General features: G+C 45.6%; 1 protein-coding gene across 4 annotated transcripts in view; it reads left to right on the top strand.

The window, feature by feature from the left end:
* LOC142743380 (methyltransferase-like protein 27) overlaps positions 1 to 17,515 on the top strand; it is a 67,822-nt gene extending 50,307 nt beyond the window's left edge. For 3 of the 4 annotated variants that reach the window (XM_075854103.1, XM_075854105.1, XM_075854104.1), the window contains exons 4-7: positions 9,521 to 9,656; positions 12,274 to 12,366; positions 16,493 to 16,738; positions 17,203 to 17,515. In XM_075854103.1, the coding sequence (XP_075710218.1) occupies positions 9,521 to 9,656; positions 12,274 to 12,366; positions 16,493 to 16,738; positions 17,203 to 17,438 (711 nt within the window). In that variant the 3' untranslated portion in view covers positions 17,439 to 17,515. The remainder of the gene's footprint in view (positions 1 to 9,520; positions 9,657 to 12,273; positions 12,367 to 16,492; positions 16,739 to 17,202) is intronic. The other variant, XM_075854106.1, reaches the window with a different exon arrangement.
* The last annotated feature ends 230 nt before the right edge of the window (positions 17,516 to 17,745 follow it).

Raw genomic sequence — 17,745 nt, 5'->3', positions numbered from 1 at the left:
GATACCTCCCTGCTCTGCCGTAGTCGTGTTCAGTGGCGTCACGCTGTAGCAGCCATAGCGGCTGCTAGCGGAGCCTCCGGCCATGGTGGGGGCCCGTGCCGGCGGGCGACACGGGCCCCCTCATGCCGCGGGTACCGTAGCTGGGCTGGGGGTAAGGTATTGGTGGGCAGATGACCTGTAAATACAAATATTGGTGGCTTCAAGGACTTGCCCCTGTCATTATTTTTGTTTGGACCCGGAGAGGGTCACATGGTTATTTATGGTTATTTATGTTATGTTGAATTCCTAGGGGGGGAATTCAAAATGTTATGTTATATGGTTTATTTAAAAATGTATTGTTATTTAAGATAATAAATGGGTGCTGTGGCCATTAAAATCCAACTCTGTTTCAGTGTCTGCTTTATGAAAGGGACATAAAGGGGGGTACACGACTCGACTTATTTGAGTCAAGAAGAGGCCGTACTGCAGACAAAAAACAGAATTAGGGGAGGCCTCCATGACTGAAATAGATGGGAGGGGTAACGAGTTGGTTTGGCCTATGGGAATTTGGGATAAGCTAGTAGGAGTGTTAGTAAGGAAAAGGGGTGGGGGAGTAAGGGGATGTACCTTTCCCTGTGCTTTCTCTCCCTCTCTTTGCCAGGACGCTGAAGCAGGAGCATGTCCCCGCCCACCCTACTTTGGATTGGAGTGTCTCAGCGAGGTCGCTGGACGGTGTTTTGCTGGCTGGCGGTTTCCAGCCTGGGGGGACAAAGTTTTATGCATGGTGGGATGCACACTGGTGTGAAGGAGTTCAAGTGTTCATCCTGGTTTGTCATTGCAGTTGCGGGGGGGAGTCCTTTAAGTAGGTCGGAAAATGTGGTGGGGGGGAATACATCACGGGATGCACCCCCCAGATTTTGTTGGAAATCGGCTTTAAGGCTGTGACATATATGGTGGAGGTCATCTGCAAAAGGTAAGCGGTGCTCCCGAGCCGGGTTACGGCTGGGGGTAAGGTATTGGTGGGCAGATGACCTGTAAATACAAATATTGGTGGCTTCAAGAACTTGCCCCTGTCATTCTTTTTGTTTGGACCTGGAGAGGGTCACATGGTTATTTATGTTATGTTGAATTCCTAGGGGGGGGATTAAAAATGTTATGTTATATGGTTTATTTAAAAATGTATTGTTATTTAAGATAATAAACGGCTGCTGTGGCCATTAAAATCCAACTCTGTTGGGGCGTGGCCTAGCAGCAGATGTAAGAGGACGTGTGTGGCTGGAGCTCCCGCTGTGCCCATCCTGTAAATCAAGATTATCCCTTAGCTACCTGGGTAATACTTACCGAACTGGGAGCTGTGAAGCTGGAGGTGACGGTACCGATCAGCCTGGCTGTGATAACCCGCTCAAAAAAAGCAAAAAATGCCACCGGCGAGACCGGGGCCCGGAATCCAAGATGGCGCTGAGGAGAAAGACTGCCAGAGCAGACACATGTGCTCTGAAGCACCAGACCGGCTGGAGAGGTTTGCACGAACACCTCGTGTGAGCAGTTCAGCAGCAAGCAGGACACCTGGGGCTAGCAGTGGAAAGGCAGGCAGCCCGGCTTATGGCTCACACTACTCTGTGCTGGAGGAGGACACGGTGAGTGAAAGGAGGAAGAGCTGGGTGGTCAGTGGCGGGAAAAGCATAATGATGGGGGCAGAATGCACCACAGACAAGATAAGATGCAGGAGCCGTCCCTCACAGACATGCTTGCTGCAGTGAAGCAGAACTCCTCGATTCTCTCCATGCTGACTGGTCAGGTGGGAGGCCTGAAGGAGGACATTTTGCTCTTGAGGAATGATTTGCAGAAAGTGGCAGAACATACAACAGTTATTGAGGGGAGAGTGTCTGAGGTCGAAGATATTATTCCAGAGCTTCGACGGGATGTACAATCACATTCTCTGGTGGTGGTGGCCCTTCAGGCTAAGGCAGATGATTTAGAGAATCGGTTACGCCTAAATAACGTGCGCTTGGTTGGAGTGCCGGAGAAAGTGGAGGGCACTAGCTCAGACGAGTTCTTTGAAAAATGGCTACTGGAACAGTTTGGCCGAGAAGAATTATCTCCTCTAGACCGGTATTAGTGAAGCTACTGCATTATAAGGATAGAGATCGGATACTGCGGAAGGCAAGGGAGCGGCAAGATATCTCCATCAATGGTGTTAAAGTGTCCTTTTTCCCGGATTTCTCTGCGGAGGTGCAGAAAAAGTGGTTGCAATACTGGGACATAAAAAAACGCCTGCTAGACCTGGACATTCAATATTCTATGATGTATCAGGCTAAACTGCGAGTGGTTGCGTTTGGGTCTGCTTCTTTTTTTGAGACGCCTAGGGAGGCTGCCAGATGGCTGGACTGCAACGTGAGTCGACTGCGGAGACCTGCTGGAATTGAGGAAGCGTGAAAGCCCGCTTTGGCGGTGAAGTTCGGAGGCCATGCTATTTTTTGCGGGACTGTAGTATTCTATACTATGCTATGCTGATTCATGTGTGTGAGCACCCTTAATTCGAGCTCAGCAGTGTGATATCCTTTACAAAGCTATAGTACTTGATAACACCGATATTGTGGGATAACTACTGGGTACCAAATGTCACTGTAATATCTGTTGATTGTGTGGGATTGTTTATTACCTATGCATAGCAGTGGGAGCCACCACTTACTGGGAGTGGTGAGAACGTTACATGGTCAGGTTAGATGTGTCTTTAAGGCATGTACAATGTTCACACACAGGTGTGCTTCTGTTGGATAGGAGGGACAGTATATGTCGCTCTGACCCTTTTCGTAGGGGAGGTTTTGTTGGGGGGGTAGGGGGGGATGCACAGCTCAGTATCGCGGCTAAAGTAGCTTGGCACAGTGTCAGATTTATTTATGCTATGATACCAGACGGGGTCGGTTAAATGTCTATCCTGGAATGTCCGGGGAATAAGGGAACCTAGGAAACGCCAGGCGATATTTGACTGTGTTAAACAACAAAGTGCCCTGATTGTGGGGCTTCAAGAGACGCACTTGACTAGGGATTCGGTGTCTTTCCTGCATAGAGTATGGATCGCACATGGGTTTCACTCCTTCCGTACGACTTATTCTAGGGGGGTAAGTCTACTGATACACAGGAGTCTTCCTTTTGTTTGTCACTCTTTTTTCTCTGATGGGGAGGAGAGGTATGTGGGGGTGCACTGCACCATATATCATTGGGAATGTATTTTAGTGGTACTGTACATCCCTCCTCCTTATTCTAGCACTGTCCTTAAAAAAGTTCTGGAAAAACGTTCAATGTTGCCGGAGGTACCGCTACTCCTGATTGGGGACTTTAATGCGGTGATGCATTAGGGGTTGGATAGATTTCATAGGGGTGGGGGGGACAGGGCTTAGATATGACCGCATTTGGGAGGTTAATTGTGGAAATGGGATTACGGGACATTTGGAGGGATAAACACCCAGGGTTGCGCCAGTACTTGTGTGCATCATCCACGTTTCAGTCCCTTTCTCGTATTGATTTGATCGTATGTTCAGCTTCGGCTGTGTATCATGTTGCACAAATAGAATATTTACAGAGGGCATTATCGGACCACTCCCCGGTGGCGGTAACAGTGGAAGTGGGTGAACGGCCTGTCCGGATTTTTTTAACTTGGCAGCTAAATGCGTTTTGGTTGAATTTGATGGATGGCAAGGAGATACGGGACCTGATAAGGGAATATTTTACTTTTAATGTTGACTCGGTACCACAGGGGGTCTTATGGGACGCCATGAAGGCATGGCTGAGAGGAGTGTTCATTCAGAATATTAAGCAGATTAAAACCAGGTCTCTGCAATTGGGGGACAGTCTGATGGACCGGGTGGCTGAAACAGAAGAGAGACACGTGGAAGAGGGTTCAGAAGATACACTTAGACATTGGGTTGAAGCTCAGACGCTGTTGAAAAATCACCAACTGGCAACGGCTGATAATAAACGACTATTTCTTAAGCAGAAATATTATGAAGAAGGGGAGACTGCTGGGAGGTTGCTCGCTAGGATGGCACAGCCACAAAGGGGTAATAACTTCATGGCCTTAGGGGGAGGGGGGGAGGGTGGAGACGGACACGGGGCAAATTTTACAAGTATTCAAACAGTTTTATACTGACCTTTATACTTCAAGAGCGCATTACACTACACAGCAACTGGAGGATTATCTGGGACATATTCAATAGCCTACGCTGGGTTCTGAGGCCAGAGAAAGTTTGGAGGCACCTATTTCCCTGGAGGAATTGGAAGGGGCGATAGGGGAAATGGCAAATAAGAAAGCTCCAGGCCCCGATGGTTTGCCTGGGGAAATTTATAAGGAATATGGGACGGAATTGTCTCCGCAATTCTTAGACACTCTGCTGGATAGTATTGAAAGAGGCAAATTACCAGATTCTTTATATGAAGCAACGATAGTGGTATTACCTAAGGAGGGGAAAGATAGCCAATTACCAGAATCCTATAGGCCGATATCTTTGCTGACATCGGACATTAAAATACTGGCGAAGGTTTTAGCGCTACGGCTAAATAAGGTGGTACAGCAGGTTGTGCATGACGACTAATCTGGGTTCATGCCATCCAAATCAACGGCTGTAAATCTTAGGCGGTTATTCCTCAATCTTCAGGCAGTACCGGACGACCCTGTGGGGAGAGCTGTGCTAACACTAGATGCTGCTAAAGCGTTCGATTGTGTAGAATGGGGGTATTTATGGAAGGTTCTGGGTAAGATGGGGTTTGGTCCTAATTTTGTGTAGTGGGTGCAGTTGCTATACGTGGCTCCTACGGCCAGAATACGAGTGAATGGAACACTGTCTAAAAAGTTTCAGTTTGCAAGCGGAACGCGTCAGGGATGCCCTCTGTCACCTCTGTTGTTTGCTCTGGCGGTGGAACCATTAGCCTGTCTCATACAACAGGAGGAGTGCATACGGGTTTGAAATATGGGGAATTGGAGGAAAAAATCTCTTTATATGCGGACGATATTTTGATATACCTGACAGACACTGAGAACACACTGGCGGTGGTATTGGACACGATCACTAGATTTGGCATATTCTCAGGTTTAAGTATTCACTGGAACAAGTCAGCTCTTATGCCACTTGACCCGGTTAATATTTTGAACGATGGAGTGGGACCCTGTGTCCCTGTAGTATCAGAGTTTACGTACCTGAGGGTCAAGGTGACGTCTCTGGTTACAGACTATATGACTTTAAATGTTTTGCCACTGCTGCCCAAGGTTAAAGCTAAGGTGGAGACCTGGAATAGACTACCTCTCTCTGCTCTGGGGAGGACCAACTTAATCAAGATGAGTTTTATGCCCCAGGTACTGTACATTCTACATAACTCTCTGGTATGGATACCCAAACACTGGTTTAGATGACTGCTTAATCTCTTCCGGGATCTGGTCTGGAAAAAGGGGGTGCCTAGAATAAAAATTGAGAAATTACAATTGCCAAAAGACGAAGGGGGTTTTGCTTTGCCGAATGCCTGGGTATACTACTTGGCTGCTCAGAGCCAACATTTTAAAGGGTGGGAGGACAAAGAGAACTGGGGGTCTAGTGCACGCTTATTGTCGTATATGGGGGGAGGGATTAAACCACTGGAGGGGTTGGAAGCACATACCTACAAGAGATTAGCAAGTACTAAACCAACTTTGATCTTGATACATAAATTCTGGTGCCAATGTAAGCAAAAGATCTTGGGGATAGGAATGTGCACTAAATATACTCCCATATGGCATAATCCGGTTCTGTGGGAATTGTATCAATTGGAGGGCATGCAAAAATGGGAAATGGCAGGGGTTATGCGACTGAGTCACCTGTATGATAAAGCCATACTACAGTCCTTTCAGCAGCTGAAAGACCAATTCCAACTGGAACACAGTATGTTCTACCAGTATCTGCAGATACGTCATACCCTGCAGACGCAGGCGGCTGTGATGAACCTAACGGTCTGTGGGATGGGGGTCCTAGAATATGTGGTTAAGGCGGACACGTCTAAAGGTCTGATCTCGATGGCTTATAAGAGCTTGTTATCCAAACACCTAGGAGTTTCGATGGAGCTGGTGAGAGTGAAATGGGAGCGGGATAAAGGTTCTTTGCCCAAAGAGGAGTGGGAGGAGATTTTAGCGTCATTGTACCATCTATCTCTTAGTATGGCACAGAGAAGATCACAACTCTTCTTGATACATCGAGTGTACAGAACCCTTTGGGTGTTAAAACAGATGGGGCTCAGGTTGGATGCTCAATGTCCTAGGTGTACGGAGGAGAAGGTGGACATATATCATATGTTCTGGACATGTGGGGCCTTGCAGACCTTATGGGGGGAGGTAATAGACCTGATAAAAAAGGTATATGGTAGGGAATTGGCGGCAGATCCAAAGGCATTACTGTTTGGGTTTGTGGAAGAACTGGGGAGTAACGGATTGGAGTGTCTGGCAATAGCAAAAATTTGATATCAGACTAGGAAGTGTATCGCCAAACACTGGTTGGATGTGGAACCTCCTGTGCAGAGGGAAATTGTGGGAATGCTAAATCATAACATTATGATGGAGTATAAAATATTTTCAAAAAGGGGCAATGTGAAGAAATTTGATAAGCAGTGGGGAAGATGGTTGGCCTGCCCTGGGGTGGTATAGTCTGAACTGAGTAGAATCAGGACACAAGTGTTATAAGGGACCATTTGCTGCCATGCTGGGAGCAAGCAAGGGAGGACAAGATGGGTCCTGCTAATGAAACTGTTCCTGTATCCAGCGTCATTATTAGAGATGCGGATGGGGGATGTGCAGGGGCTGAGGGGGGGGGGGAATGTTGGGGGGGTTTTTATGGCAGGCTGGAAATGTTGTATATGATGCTGCTACAGTTGTTATCTGACTGTCATTGTCTTGTTGTCCTTGTCAATACAAATTGGATTGATATAAAAAAAAAAATAATCCAACTCTGTTTCAGTGTCTGCTTTATAAAAGGAACATAAAGGGGGGTACACGACTCAACTTATTTGAGTCATGTGTCTATACATAGCCATGGTCCAGAACAGGTGAATGCAAATATATAACTGGTGGCAAACCCAAGCTCCTAGGATTGACCCCGGCCTACAGATAAGACACTAATCATATTATTAAGCATGTGGCGTCTACGCTTCACTCCACTATGCACAATTTCTTTTTGTTTACAATGACTTTATTTTCTGCTATAAATCCACATTGCTGACAGCTGTTGTCTCAGTGTCATCCCCCAATGTAAACCTTATGATCCATGAAATAGATTTCCCTTCCCTTTCAGGAGATCTATGATCAGGCCGGGACATGCATTTCTTTTACAGCTGGGGGCAACATACCTAATGAAAGTTGAAGAAATCGTTTTAACATTTGTTCTTGTGTTTTACCGTTTATGTCACTTGTCTTTCCTTGGATGAGCTCTATTACTTCATGGAAAAGCTGACATGTTGAAGCATCTCTCAAATATAAAAATACCACGTGTCCAACTTGCCAACTGGAAAACCTGAGGATCCTTCTGAGGGCATGTTCACACGTGGTGGAATTGCTGTGGAATTCCGCTGCGGACAGTCCGCACTTGAAATCCGCAGCAGACAGTCTGTCCATTGGTTTCCACACCTTTTTAGTTATCTTCCTGCAGACGTTGCATATAACTCCACTGCAGACCATGGCCTGCGGTGCGGAATTTGGTGTCCGCAGCATACACTGGCTGTTGCGGACTTGATACGTATTTGTGGCGGAATTTCTCCATTGATTTCAATGGAATTGCAAAATTACGCAATGAAATCCGCAGATGTTATGTGTGTTGCGTTGCGGATTTCTTTAACGAGCAGGATATTTCATCATTCTGGCTGGACCTATGTGTTTCGAGGTCTATAGCCAGACTGAGATGGAATTTTAAAAAAGAGAGCATGATGTACTCTTCACCTGAATCTGCAACGACTAATCCGCAACAATTTACTTCACATTTTAGGCAAAGGCGCAACAGAATCTGCAACGCAGATTATGTGCGGCATTGATGCAGACAGTGTCTGCAGAATTCCGCCACGTCTGAACATGCCCTGAAGATGACAGTAGAGCGTGCCTAATTTTTGGGTGTTATCGCTTGTTTTTGGTTATTTAAAAATATGTGCACAATGTAATTGCCGGTCTCAGGCGAAACGCGCGTCGAGGCGTTCTTTTTTCTGTGCCACATCTAGCTTGACGTGTCCATCTCCTCCCACCATGTCTATAGGTATAATTTATTGCTCTATGGTGCCATACTTCTTCCCTTATTGATATTATTACAGTGAAGGAAATAAGTATTTGTGTAATGTCGGGGTAGGGAGACAGACAAGTGAGCCCTAATCTACTCGCCACTCAGTCCCTGCCTACTTGCAACGACCCGCCCTAGGCGACGGGGTACAACTGGGCGACGGTCCCCACACTCAATAGGTGCACGACAGACAAACAGACAAGGGTACAAAGAAGACAGGGAAATGGGGAAGTTGCCCACGGGGACACCGTGAGCAACAAGCGAAGTGAACGAGCCGAGTCAAACTAGGATATGAGCGAGGTACAAAAACGCAGAGCAGAAGAGTGGTCAGTAAAGCCAAGGTCAAACACAAGCAGAGGATCAGTAGTTCAAGAAGCTGCAGCAGGGCCAGGAAACCAACAGAGAAGAATCACAAGCAAAGGAGGAACAGGAAAGGCAGGTATAAATAGACAGAGGGCGGGAGCTTGCTCCGTCTGGCCAGGCTGTGATAGGCTCTCCCACTCCTAAGCCTGACATCCTGGGTGGTGGAAGATGGTGTCAGTCTCACAGACATAGAAGCAGGTGCAGACTGATTACCTATGGACGTCGACACAGAAGTTGTGTCTGGCAGATCCTTTACAATTGGATCCCTTGCTGAGTTTGCAAGTTTGCCCACTGTCAAAGACATGAACAGTCTAGAATTTTTAGGCTAGGTTAATTTTACCAGTGAGAGATAGATTATATATAAAAAAAAAAAAACAGAAAAACAGAAAATCACAGAATTTTTTTCTCCGTTCAAAAAAGACGGAAACGTAGCAAACGGAGACAAACGGGAATCCACTGAAACAAAATAATTACTATTGAAATCAATGGTAATTCTAACGGAACCGTTGTATTCCGTTTATTGTTTTGATCCTCTCTTCCTCTGACAGAAGAGAAGTAAACGTATGGTAAAAGTTCTGCAGACTGCACTTTTGCTTCCATGAAAAAAACCGGAAACCTAGCGAATGGAGGCAAGCGGAATCCAACTGAAACAAAAGAATTACCAATGAAATCAATGGTAATTTAAACGGAAGCGATGCTTTCCGCTTGGACTTTCGGTCATCTCTTCCTCTGACGGAAGAGACCTAAACGGGAGAGAACGGTAGTGTGAACTTAGCCTTACTTTTGATTCCAGATAAAATGAATATTAAAAATGACTGTCCAATGTATTTATTGGAAGCATATGATTGATAAATTATGTTTTGTCTTTTAAGCTTGAGCTTTTATTTTACTTTTATTTCCAGTTACATCGCTGTGGCTTTAACTTGTTTCATGGTTTGGATGGCAGTGCAGGAATGCTGGAAGTTGCTAAGAAAAAAGAGTTGTACCAGGAATTGAAGCAGAGCTTGCTGGGACCAAAACAATTACCATGTGACTCTGGTAAAAAAAAAAAAACGGATGCTGTGTTATAGAATTAGCATATATTCACACATGGCAGATTTGTTGCAGTGATTTTTGCGACTGAAAATCAGTTCCATACGTGTTTATGGGGTTGTTTTTGAAGCAAGTAAAGGGATTTCTGCAAACCCCGTTTAGATGAATGGGCCAGCTGCAGACATTTCTGCAACAAATCCGCAACCCTTAAAGGTGCTGTCTGGGCACAGGCCGGTAACAATTCACAGGCAGAAACACAAGAAAATTTGACATGCTGCAGATCTTAAAATATGCAACGCAGGTCAATTTACGCGCAGAAAAAATCTGCAACGTGTAGATGAGATTTCTTGAAATCTCATTCACTTTGCTGGCACTGTATTACACTGCGGATATGCCACACGAAAATCTCCGCGGCAAAGCTGCACATAATACTCATCGTGTTCTTTTGGCAGTGAGCTTGCCACATAGGAGAGCACATAATATGTATGCAGCCAGTATAGCTGCACAGAAGTCCTATAGGCAAGGGAGGCTGCCACCACCATAAGACCTTGTTTACACCGTACAGATTTGCTTCAGATTTTGCATGCATTTTTTGTCAAAAACAGAATTGGATCCAGGAGAGCAGACCTATTAGGCCTTCCTTTAAATATGTCTTCTTTTTAGGTTCTGTTCCTTTTTTGAGATTAAAAAATACATGCAAAATCTGCAGCAAATCACACTGTGTGAACAAGGTTTAAGGCTGCATTCACACATGCTGTTTTGCTGAAGTTTTTGGTGCAGATTTTGATGCAGTTTGAAGCCAGGGTGGTGGACAGAGAAGAGAGGAAAAGTATGAGTATGAGCTATTAATTTCAACATAGGTTAGTTATTCAAATGTTTATCAGGCTAACAGGGAACACTGCGGATTTTCCGCAATGGATTTCATTTTTACAGTATCAGCAGAGTAAAAAAAACTGCCGAAAAACCATCCATAGATTAACCTGCGTTTTTTTAATCTGCAGCATGTGAATTGTATTTGCGTAATTGCTGCTTTACTGTCAAGGCTTTTCCCCATTGAATTCAATAGAGAGGAATAACCCGCAACAAAAAGCAGAGTTTTTGCAGCGGAAAAGATGCGATTCCGCCACAAAAATCTGAACTCAGAAAAAAAAAGGTTATACTTAGGGCTGATTCAGACGTGCGTGGTGTTTTTGCGCACGCAAAACACGCGGCGTTTTACCTGCGCAAAAGCCATTTACCTGATCCGTGAGGCAGCATCATATGATGCGCGGCTGCGTGCTTTTCACGCAGCCGCCATCATTATGACACGCCATTCGGATGTTTGTAAACAGAAAAGCACATGGTGCTTTTCTGTTTACATTCATCCTTTTGACAGATGGTGCGCGAAACAGGCAGTGCGCACGGAAGTGCTTCTGTGCGACCTGCGTGGTTTTCACGCACCCATTGACTTCAATGGGTGCGTGATGCGCAAAATACGCGGAGATATTGACTGTATCGCGCTTTTTGCGCAGCGGACAAACACTGCGCAAAAAGCACGGACTGTCTGTACTGCCCCATAGACTTATATTGATCTGTGCGTGGCGCGTGAAAACCACACGGCCCGCACGGACGCAATACACGTCCGTGTGAATCCAGCCTTAACAGAACTCTCTTCTCCAGCGTCCAGCCCGGCCTCCAGGGATGACGTTTCATCCCATGTGACTGCTGCAGCCAATCACAGGCTGCAGCAGTCACATGGGATGAAACGTCATCCCAGGAGGCCGTGCTGCAGGACATCAGAGGGACCCATCGCCATGGCTGCAGATAAGTATGAAGCTTTTTTTTTTTTCTAACTGCTGTTCTCCGCAGCAGACATTCAGCCCGAAAAACTGCACCAGAATTTGGTGCGTTTTTTCAGCAGGAATTCCCTGCGGCGTCCAGGGCGGATACACTGTGTACTTTTACGCAGCATATCCGCCCTGTGTGAACATGGCCTAACTTATAAAGTGTACATTGGACAGACTTCGATGTTGATTAAGACACAGTTTAATAAAGTGCAATCAGCTATTAGAACATTTGAGCAGAAAATGAAGGAAAAAGTATCCGCACGGTGTAAACATACCCTAAGGCTAGGTTTTCACTCCATGGTCGATTTGCGATGTGCGGACCTAGTCCTAGGTGCATTCTCACGCTGCGGCAGCTGCATGCAGTGTACACCACGCCCACATAGGCCAATGGCCTTGCGATTTTGCCAGTAGCACTGTGGTATTGCCAACAGAATCATGCGGCCATTGGCCACCGCATGTAGGCATGGTTTCGTCCACATGCTGCAGAGTGAGAATACATCCTAATAATATTAAAAAAGTATTCATATGATGGTTTCAGCCCTACATAGAGAAAAGCGATATGAAAAGAGCAAAAAAAGCCATGTAGCTGCTAGATTTTACATATATAGCCATTGTTGTTCAAAGGTGGAGTTCACAGTATTTGTAAACCAAGAATGCTGTGCTCAATGGTCCAAATATCTATGTTTAGTAGAACCTAATGACTATATAGACAACTATTCCTATCACCTCTTGTGGTAAATTGTGATGACAGGATAGATGACACAATGCACAAATAACTTTGTCTTGTCTGTTTTTAGAAAAGTATGATGCAGTTATTATAGTAGGAGCGCTCAGCGATGGAAATGTCCCTGTATCCGTGCTTCCTGAACTGCTCCGTGTCACAAAACCAGGTGAGATGCAGTCATCTTGTATGCCTTTAGTGTACAGTCTCCTCAAGTAAGAAGAGCTCATGTCCATTATCAAAAAATACAGTACATTTTACTCTATGGGTATGTGCACACGCAAGCTTCCTTTTACGTCTGAAAAGACAGACTGTTTTCAGGAGAAAACAGCTGCGTCGTTTCAGACGTAAAAGCTCCTCCTCGCATTATGCGAGGCGCCTTTGACACCCGTAATCTTGAGCTGTTCTTCATTGACTTCAATGAAAAACAGCTCAAATTACGTTTCAAAATAGTGTCCTGCACTTTTTTGACGAGGCAGTCCTTTTACGCGTTGTCGTTTGACAGCTGTCACACGACGACGCGTAAATGACAGGTCGTCGGCACAGTACGTCGGCAAACCCATTCAAATGAATGGGCAGATGTTTGCCGACGTATTGTAGCCGTATTATTTTCAGGCGTAAATCGAGGCATAATATGCCTCGTTTACGCCTGAAAATAGGTTCATGTGAACCCAGCCTAAATAACCTAAAACAGTTGTTTAGTTTGGACAATTCCTTCACACACAGCGGTCCTCTGACAATGTGCTGGTCGCAGAGAATCCCTCTGCTTTGTCTGCTTACGTGACATTTTTACTAGATTCACTTATAAGTCGAAAAGAAACACTGTAGCTAACAGGAAACTGTCAGCAAGCTGCTGGCACAGAACTGTGACTTGACTGCGGATCTTATTGAGTTTATAACACTTCAATACCGACTGAAACCATAAAAATGAAATACCCATTGCAAGTTTAAGGAAGTCATATGTTACTCAGGCTATTCAGCTACTTATGTGTTAATGAGCATCATGTATTCATGTTATCTGACCAGGGCCGGCTTCAGGTTTATGTGGGCCCTTGAGCAACACAGACTTACTAGGCCCCTTTGCGGGGGAACTCACGGCGGCAGTAAAATGGCCGAAAATGTCACTTTGTGCCCCCATATAGACGTTAGGCCTTGTTTATGACCCAATATAGAAGTCCCAAGTTTGTAGCCCCATAAATTTAGTGCCCTTTGTAGATAGTGCCACACAGCCCCTCCCAGGTAGTGCCACACAGCCCCCTCCTCCCAGGTAGTGCCACACAGCCCCCTCCTCCCAGATAGTGCCACACAGCCCCCTCCATGATAGTGCCGCACAGCCTCCCTCCCTGTAGGTAGCACCTTTAGGTTTCCCTCTAGGAGTGGAATCCACAGCCAGTGCATTGCCGACGCTCTGGCTGGGGATTCCGCTTCAGGAGAAGCCCCTGACGTCACTGTCCATATATGGATAGTGTTGTCAGGGGCAACCCCAGAGCCATAGTCCCGGGAAGATCACTACTAGCACTCTGCCTGGGACCAGGGGCGTAGCTAAAGGCTCATGGGCCCTTGTGTAAGACCCCTGCAAACGCCTATGCCCAGCTGCCTTGCCCAACAGACCCCATGAATGCCCCCACTGTATAATGCCCCCCATAGCTGCCCCCACAGTATAATGCCACCACACAATATAATGCCCCCCCATAACTGCCCCCACACAGTATAATGCCCCCTATAGCTGACCACCACAGTATAATGCCCCCCATAGCTGCCACCCACACAGTATAATGCCCCCCATAGCTGACCCACACACAGCATAATGCACCCCATAGCTTCTCCCCACAGTATAATGCCCCCCAATAGCTGCCTCCACAGTATAATGCCCCCACAGCTGCCCCCTTACAGTAAAATGCCCCCACAGCTGCCCCCTTACAGTATAATGCCCCCATAGCTGTCCCACAGTATAATGCCCCTATAGCTGCCACCACAGCATATTGCCACCCATAGCTGCCCCATACACTATAATGCCCCATACAGTATAATGCACTCGCATAGCTGCCCCATACATTATAATGCCCCCATACAGTATAATGCCCCCATAGCTGCACTATACAGTATAAGCTGCACCATACAGTATAATCCCCACATACAGTATAATGCCCCCCATAGCTGCCCCATACACTATAATGCCCCATACAGTATAATGCCCCCGCATAGCTGCCCCATACATTATAATGCCCCCATACAGTATAATGCCCCCATAGCTGCACCATACAGTATAGGCTGCACCATACAGTATAATCCCCCCATACAGTATAATGCCCCCCATAGCTGCCACATACAGTATAATGCCCCCATACAATATAATTCCACCCATAGCTGCCTCATACACTATAATGCCCAATACAGTATAATGCCCCACATAGCTGCCCCATACAGTATAATGTCCCATACAGTATAATGTCCCCCTTAGCTGTCCCATACAGCATAATGTCCCCATACAGCATAATGCCCCCCATAGCTGTCCCATATAGTATAATGCCCCCCATACAGTATAATGCCCCCCTTATCTGTCACATACAGTATAATGCCCCCCATACAGTATAATGCCCCCTCAGCAGCTGCCATATGAGCCACCCCACCCATACCCAGTGTAATGCCCCCAACAATGTACCTAATAGAAAAATAATAACATAATTACTTAGCTATCCCCATTCCCACGGCGGGGGAGGATCCTTCTCCTCCTCTGCACTGTGCTGTGAGTGACTCGACGTAGACAGGCACGATGACGTCACTACAGCGCGCCTGCCTGTGCCAAGCCGCTCGCGGCACAGTGAATTCTGGAGCAAGGCTCCAGCATTGAACCCAACTGAATGTGCGTTCTGCAGATGTAGATTCAATTGGGAGCGGGACCAACGTGGTCACCGCTGTGTGGCAACGGGAGCCCAATCGCAGTTGTGACCGTTGCAACCCCTATAGCTATGCCACTGCCTGGGATACTGCTCTGCTCCTGACAACACTGTCCATATATGGACAGTAATGTCAGGGGCTTCCCCAGAGACGGAGTCCCGGAGCAGAGCCGCTTTCACTCTGCATGGGACTCCTCCTCTCCTCCTGACATCACTATCCATATATGGACAGTGATGCCGTGACGACGGCAGCATCAGTATCCGGTGACCGAGTGGGCCCCCCCCAAGTGTAGTGGTTCCTGGCACTTGCCCTGTTTCGATGGTTGCTGACGCCGGCCCTGTATGTTACTGCGCTGCGCATTCACACAAGCCATAGTTAAAGAGGCTCTGTCACCACATTATAAGTGGTTTTTGTTTTTAAAAACGATAATTTTTGCGCACGTTTTGAGCAATTTTAGATTTATGCTAATTGGTTTCTTAATAGACAACTGGGCGTTTTTTAACTTTTGACCAAGTGGGAGTTGTAAAGAGAAGTGTATGACGCTGACCAATCAGCATCATACACTTCTCTCTATTCATGTCCATTTGTACTCGCGAGATCACCCTGTGCAGTCACATACACCCACAGTAACTTTACCATAGTGTCTTGAGAGTGAATAGACATCGCCTCCAGCTAGGACACGATGTCTATTTACACTCCTGACACTTCGGTAAGGTTTTTGTGGGACTTACTCACACAGCACAGAGTGATCTTGCGAGATCACGCTGTGCTGTCATTCACAGCGTTCTCTCGCAAGATCACGCTGCGCTGTGGTTAAGTCCCACACAAACTTTACCGAAGTGTCGGGAGTGTGAACAGACATCGCGTCCTCGCTGGAGGCAATGTCTATTCACTCTCAAGACACTTCAGTCTTGCGAGATCACGCTGTGCTGAGTACAAATGGACCTGAATGGAGAGACGTGTATGACGCTGATTGGTCAGCGTCATACACTTCTCTTTACAAAGCCCACTTGGTCAAAAGATATAGAAATGCCCAGATGTCCTATTAAGAAACGAATTAGCATAAATCTAAAATTGCTCATAACTTACTCAAAAATGATAGTTTTTCAATATAAAAACCACTGTTGTTATCTACATTACAGTGCCGATCAGATTATGTAGGAGATAGGGCATTTATAATCTGGTGATAGAGCCTCTTTAAGAAATAAAACCATAAGGCCTTGTTCACATAGTACAGCTCTGCTAAAGATTTTGCGTGTATTTTTAAAGCCAAACGATGTAATGAAATGAAGCACGTAACACTTAAAAAATTTTTTGCAAAAAAATACTTTTCTTAATGTATCAAAAGAGATTCAATCTACATCAATAAAATATGAATAACTCAACTTCACCCAAAGTGCCAAAAGTCCATAACGATTTTAGATGGATATTGGATCCTGTGTGGAGACTCCATGAGGAGGAAGGAATTGTATCTTGCTACACCGGTGCAACATTTCTTGAGGAAGTGGGCGGACCACCGAAACGTAGCACCATCCGCAAATCCGGACAGAATATCCACAGCATTTCTATCCTGTATGGACTCACTCTTAGAGAGGCACAGCACCTTGTACTTGTGTGGGTCTCTTATGGGTACACGGACTATGGTAATTCTAAGAAATACTGAATGTAAATAGCAAATAAACTCATGTGTGTCTTTGTATATGTCCATATACACATGTATGTTGCTGACCCCCACTAACAAAATCACTCATATATCCCTGCATAATTGTACAAATGTTAGTGCCCTCATAATAATCCCTCAGAGCTGTAATTACAGGGACAACCACATAGGGCCAGCCATAGAGACCCCACATAGGGCCAGCCACAGAGCCTATATAGAGTGACAGCCACAGGCAACTTGGTTGGAATTAATAAGCAGAAGAATTTAGGAAAGGGGAGGAAAAATTAATAAAAGGGTTTTCCGGTCTTTTTTTCTGTTTGTTGCTTGATTGTCTTGAAAAATATATTTTTTTTTTATTAATGTATATTTATATAGGATTTTAAATCATATACACTTGGCGCAATCTCCACACCTTGAACTGAATAGCCTTTTTCTGCCCATGTCTAGGTGGCCTGGTATGCATGACCGCACGTAGTTCCATCCCTAACTTGCAATACAAGGCTGAACTTGAAGAAGAAATGTCTTCTTTACAGAACAAAGGATTCTGGGAACAAGTCTTGGTACAAGAAGAGGAGCACTGGATGAAAGTTACATCAGAAAGGGAGATTACACAAGAATCTGATTATATCCCCGGTGTCATATACATTTATAGAAAAATGTCAGCCCCTTCCATTGCTAGTTGATCGAATGTACTACCACATTGTTTTACCTTTTTGGGTATATTTTGATGAACTTTCAGTTAATAAAGTTCTTGAACTTATATTTTATATTTTGCGAAGTACCAGGGCCGGACATAACATATGTGCAAGCAGTGCAGTTGCACAGGAACCCAGTAGGTAAGGGGGACCAGTGCCATCTTAGAAACAGTTTTTTATTGTCTTATTAGATCAAATGTTAGGGACTAGACAAATTAATTTCATGACTAACAAATACTGGTGGATTTTAAGAAAGACTCACTGTAGGCCCCATTCAACAGTCGTAATGCATCGC

The sequence above is a fragment of the Rhinoderma darwinii genome, chromosome 2 (assembly GCF_050947455.1).
Source record: "Rhinoderma darwinii isolate aRhiDar2 chromosome 2, aRhiDar2.hap1, whole genome shotgun sequence".
Taxonomy (NCBI): Eukaryota; Metazoa; Chordata; class Amphibia; order Anura; family Rhinodermatidae; genus Rhinoderma; species Rhinoderma darwinii.
The sequence above is the reverse complement of the archived record's forward strand: the minus strand, read 5'-3'. Positions and strand labels throughout refer to the sequence as shown.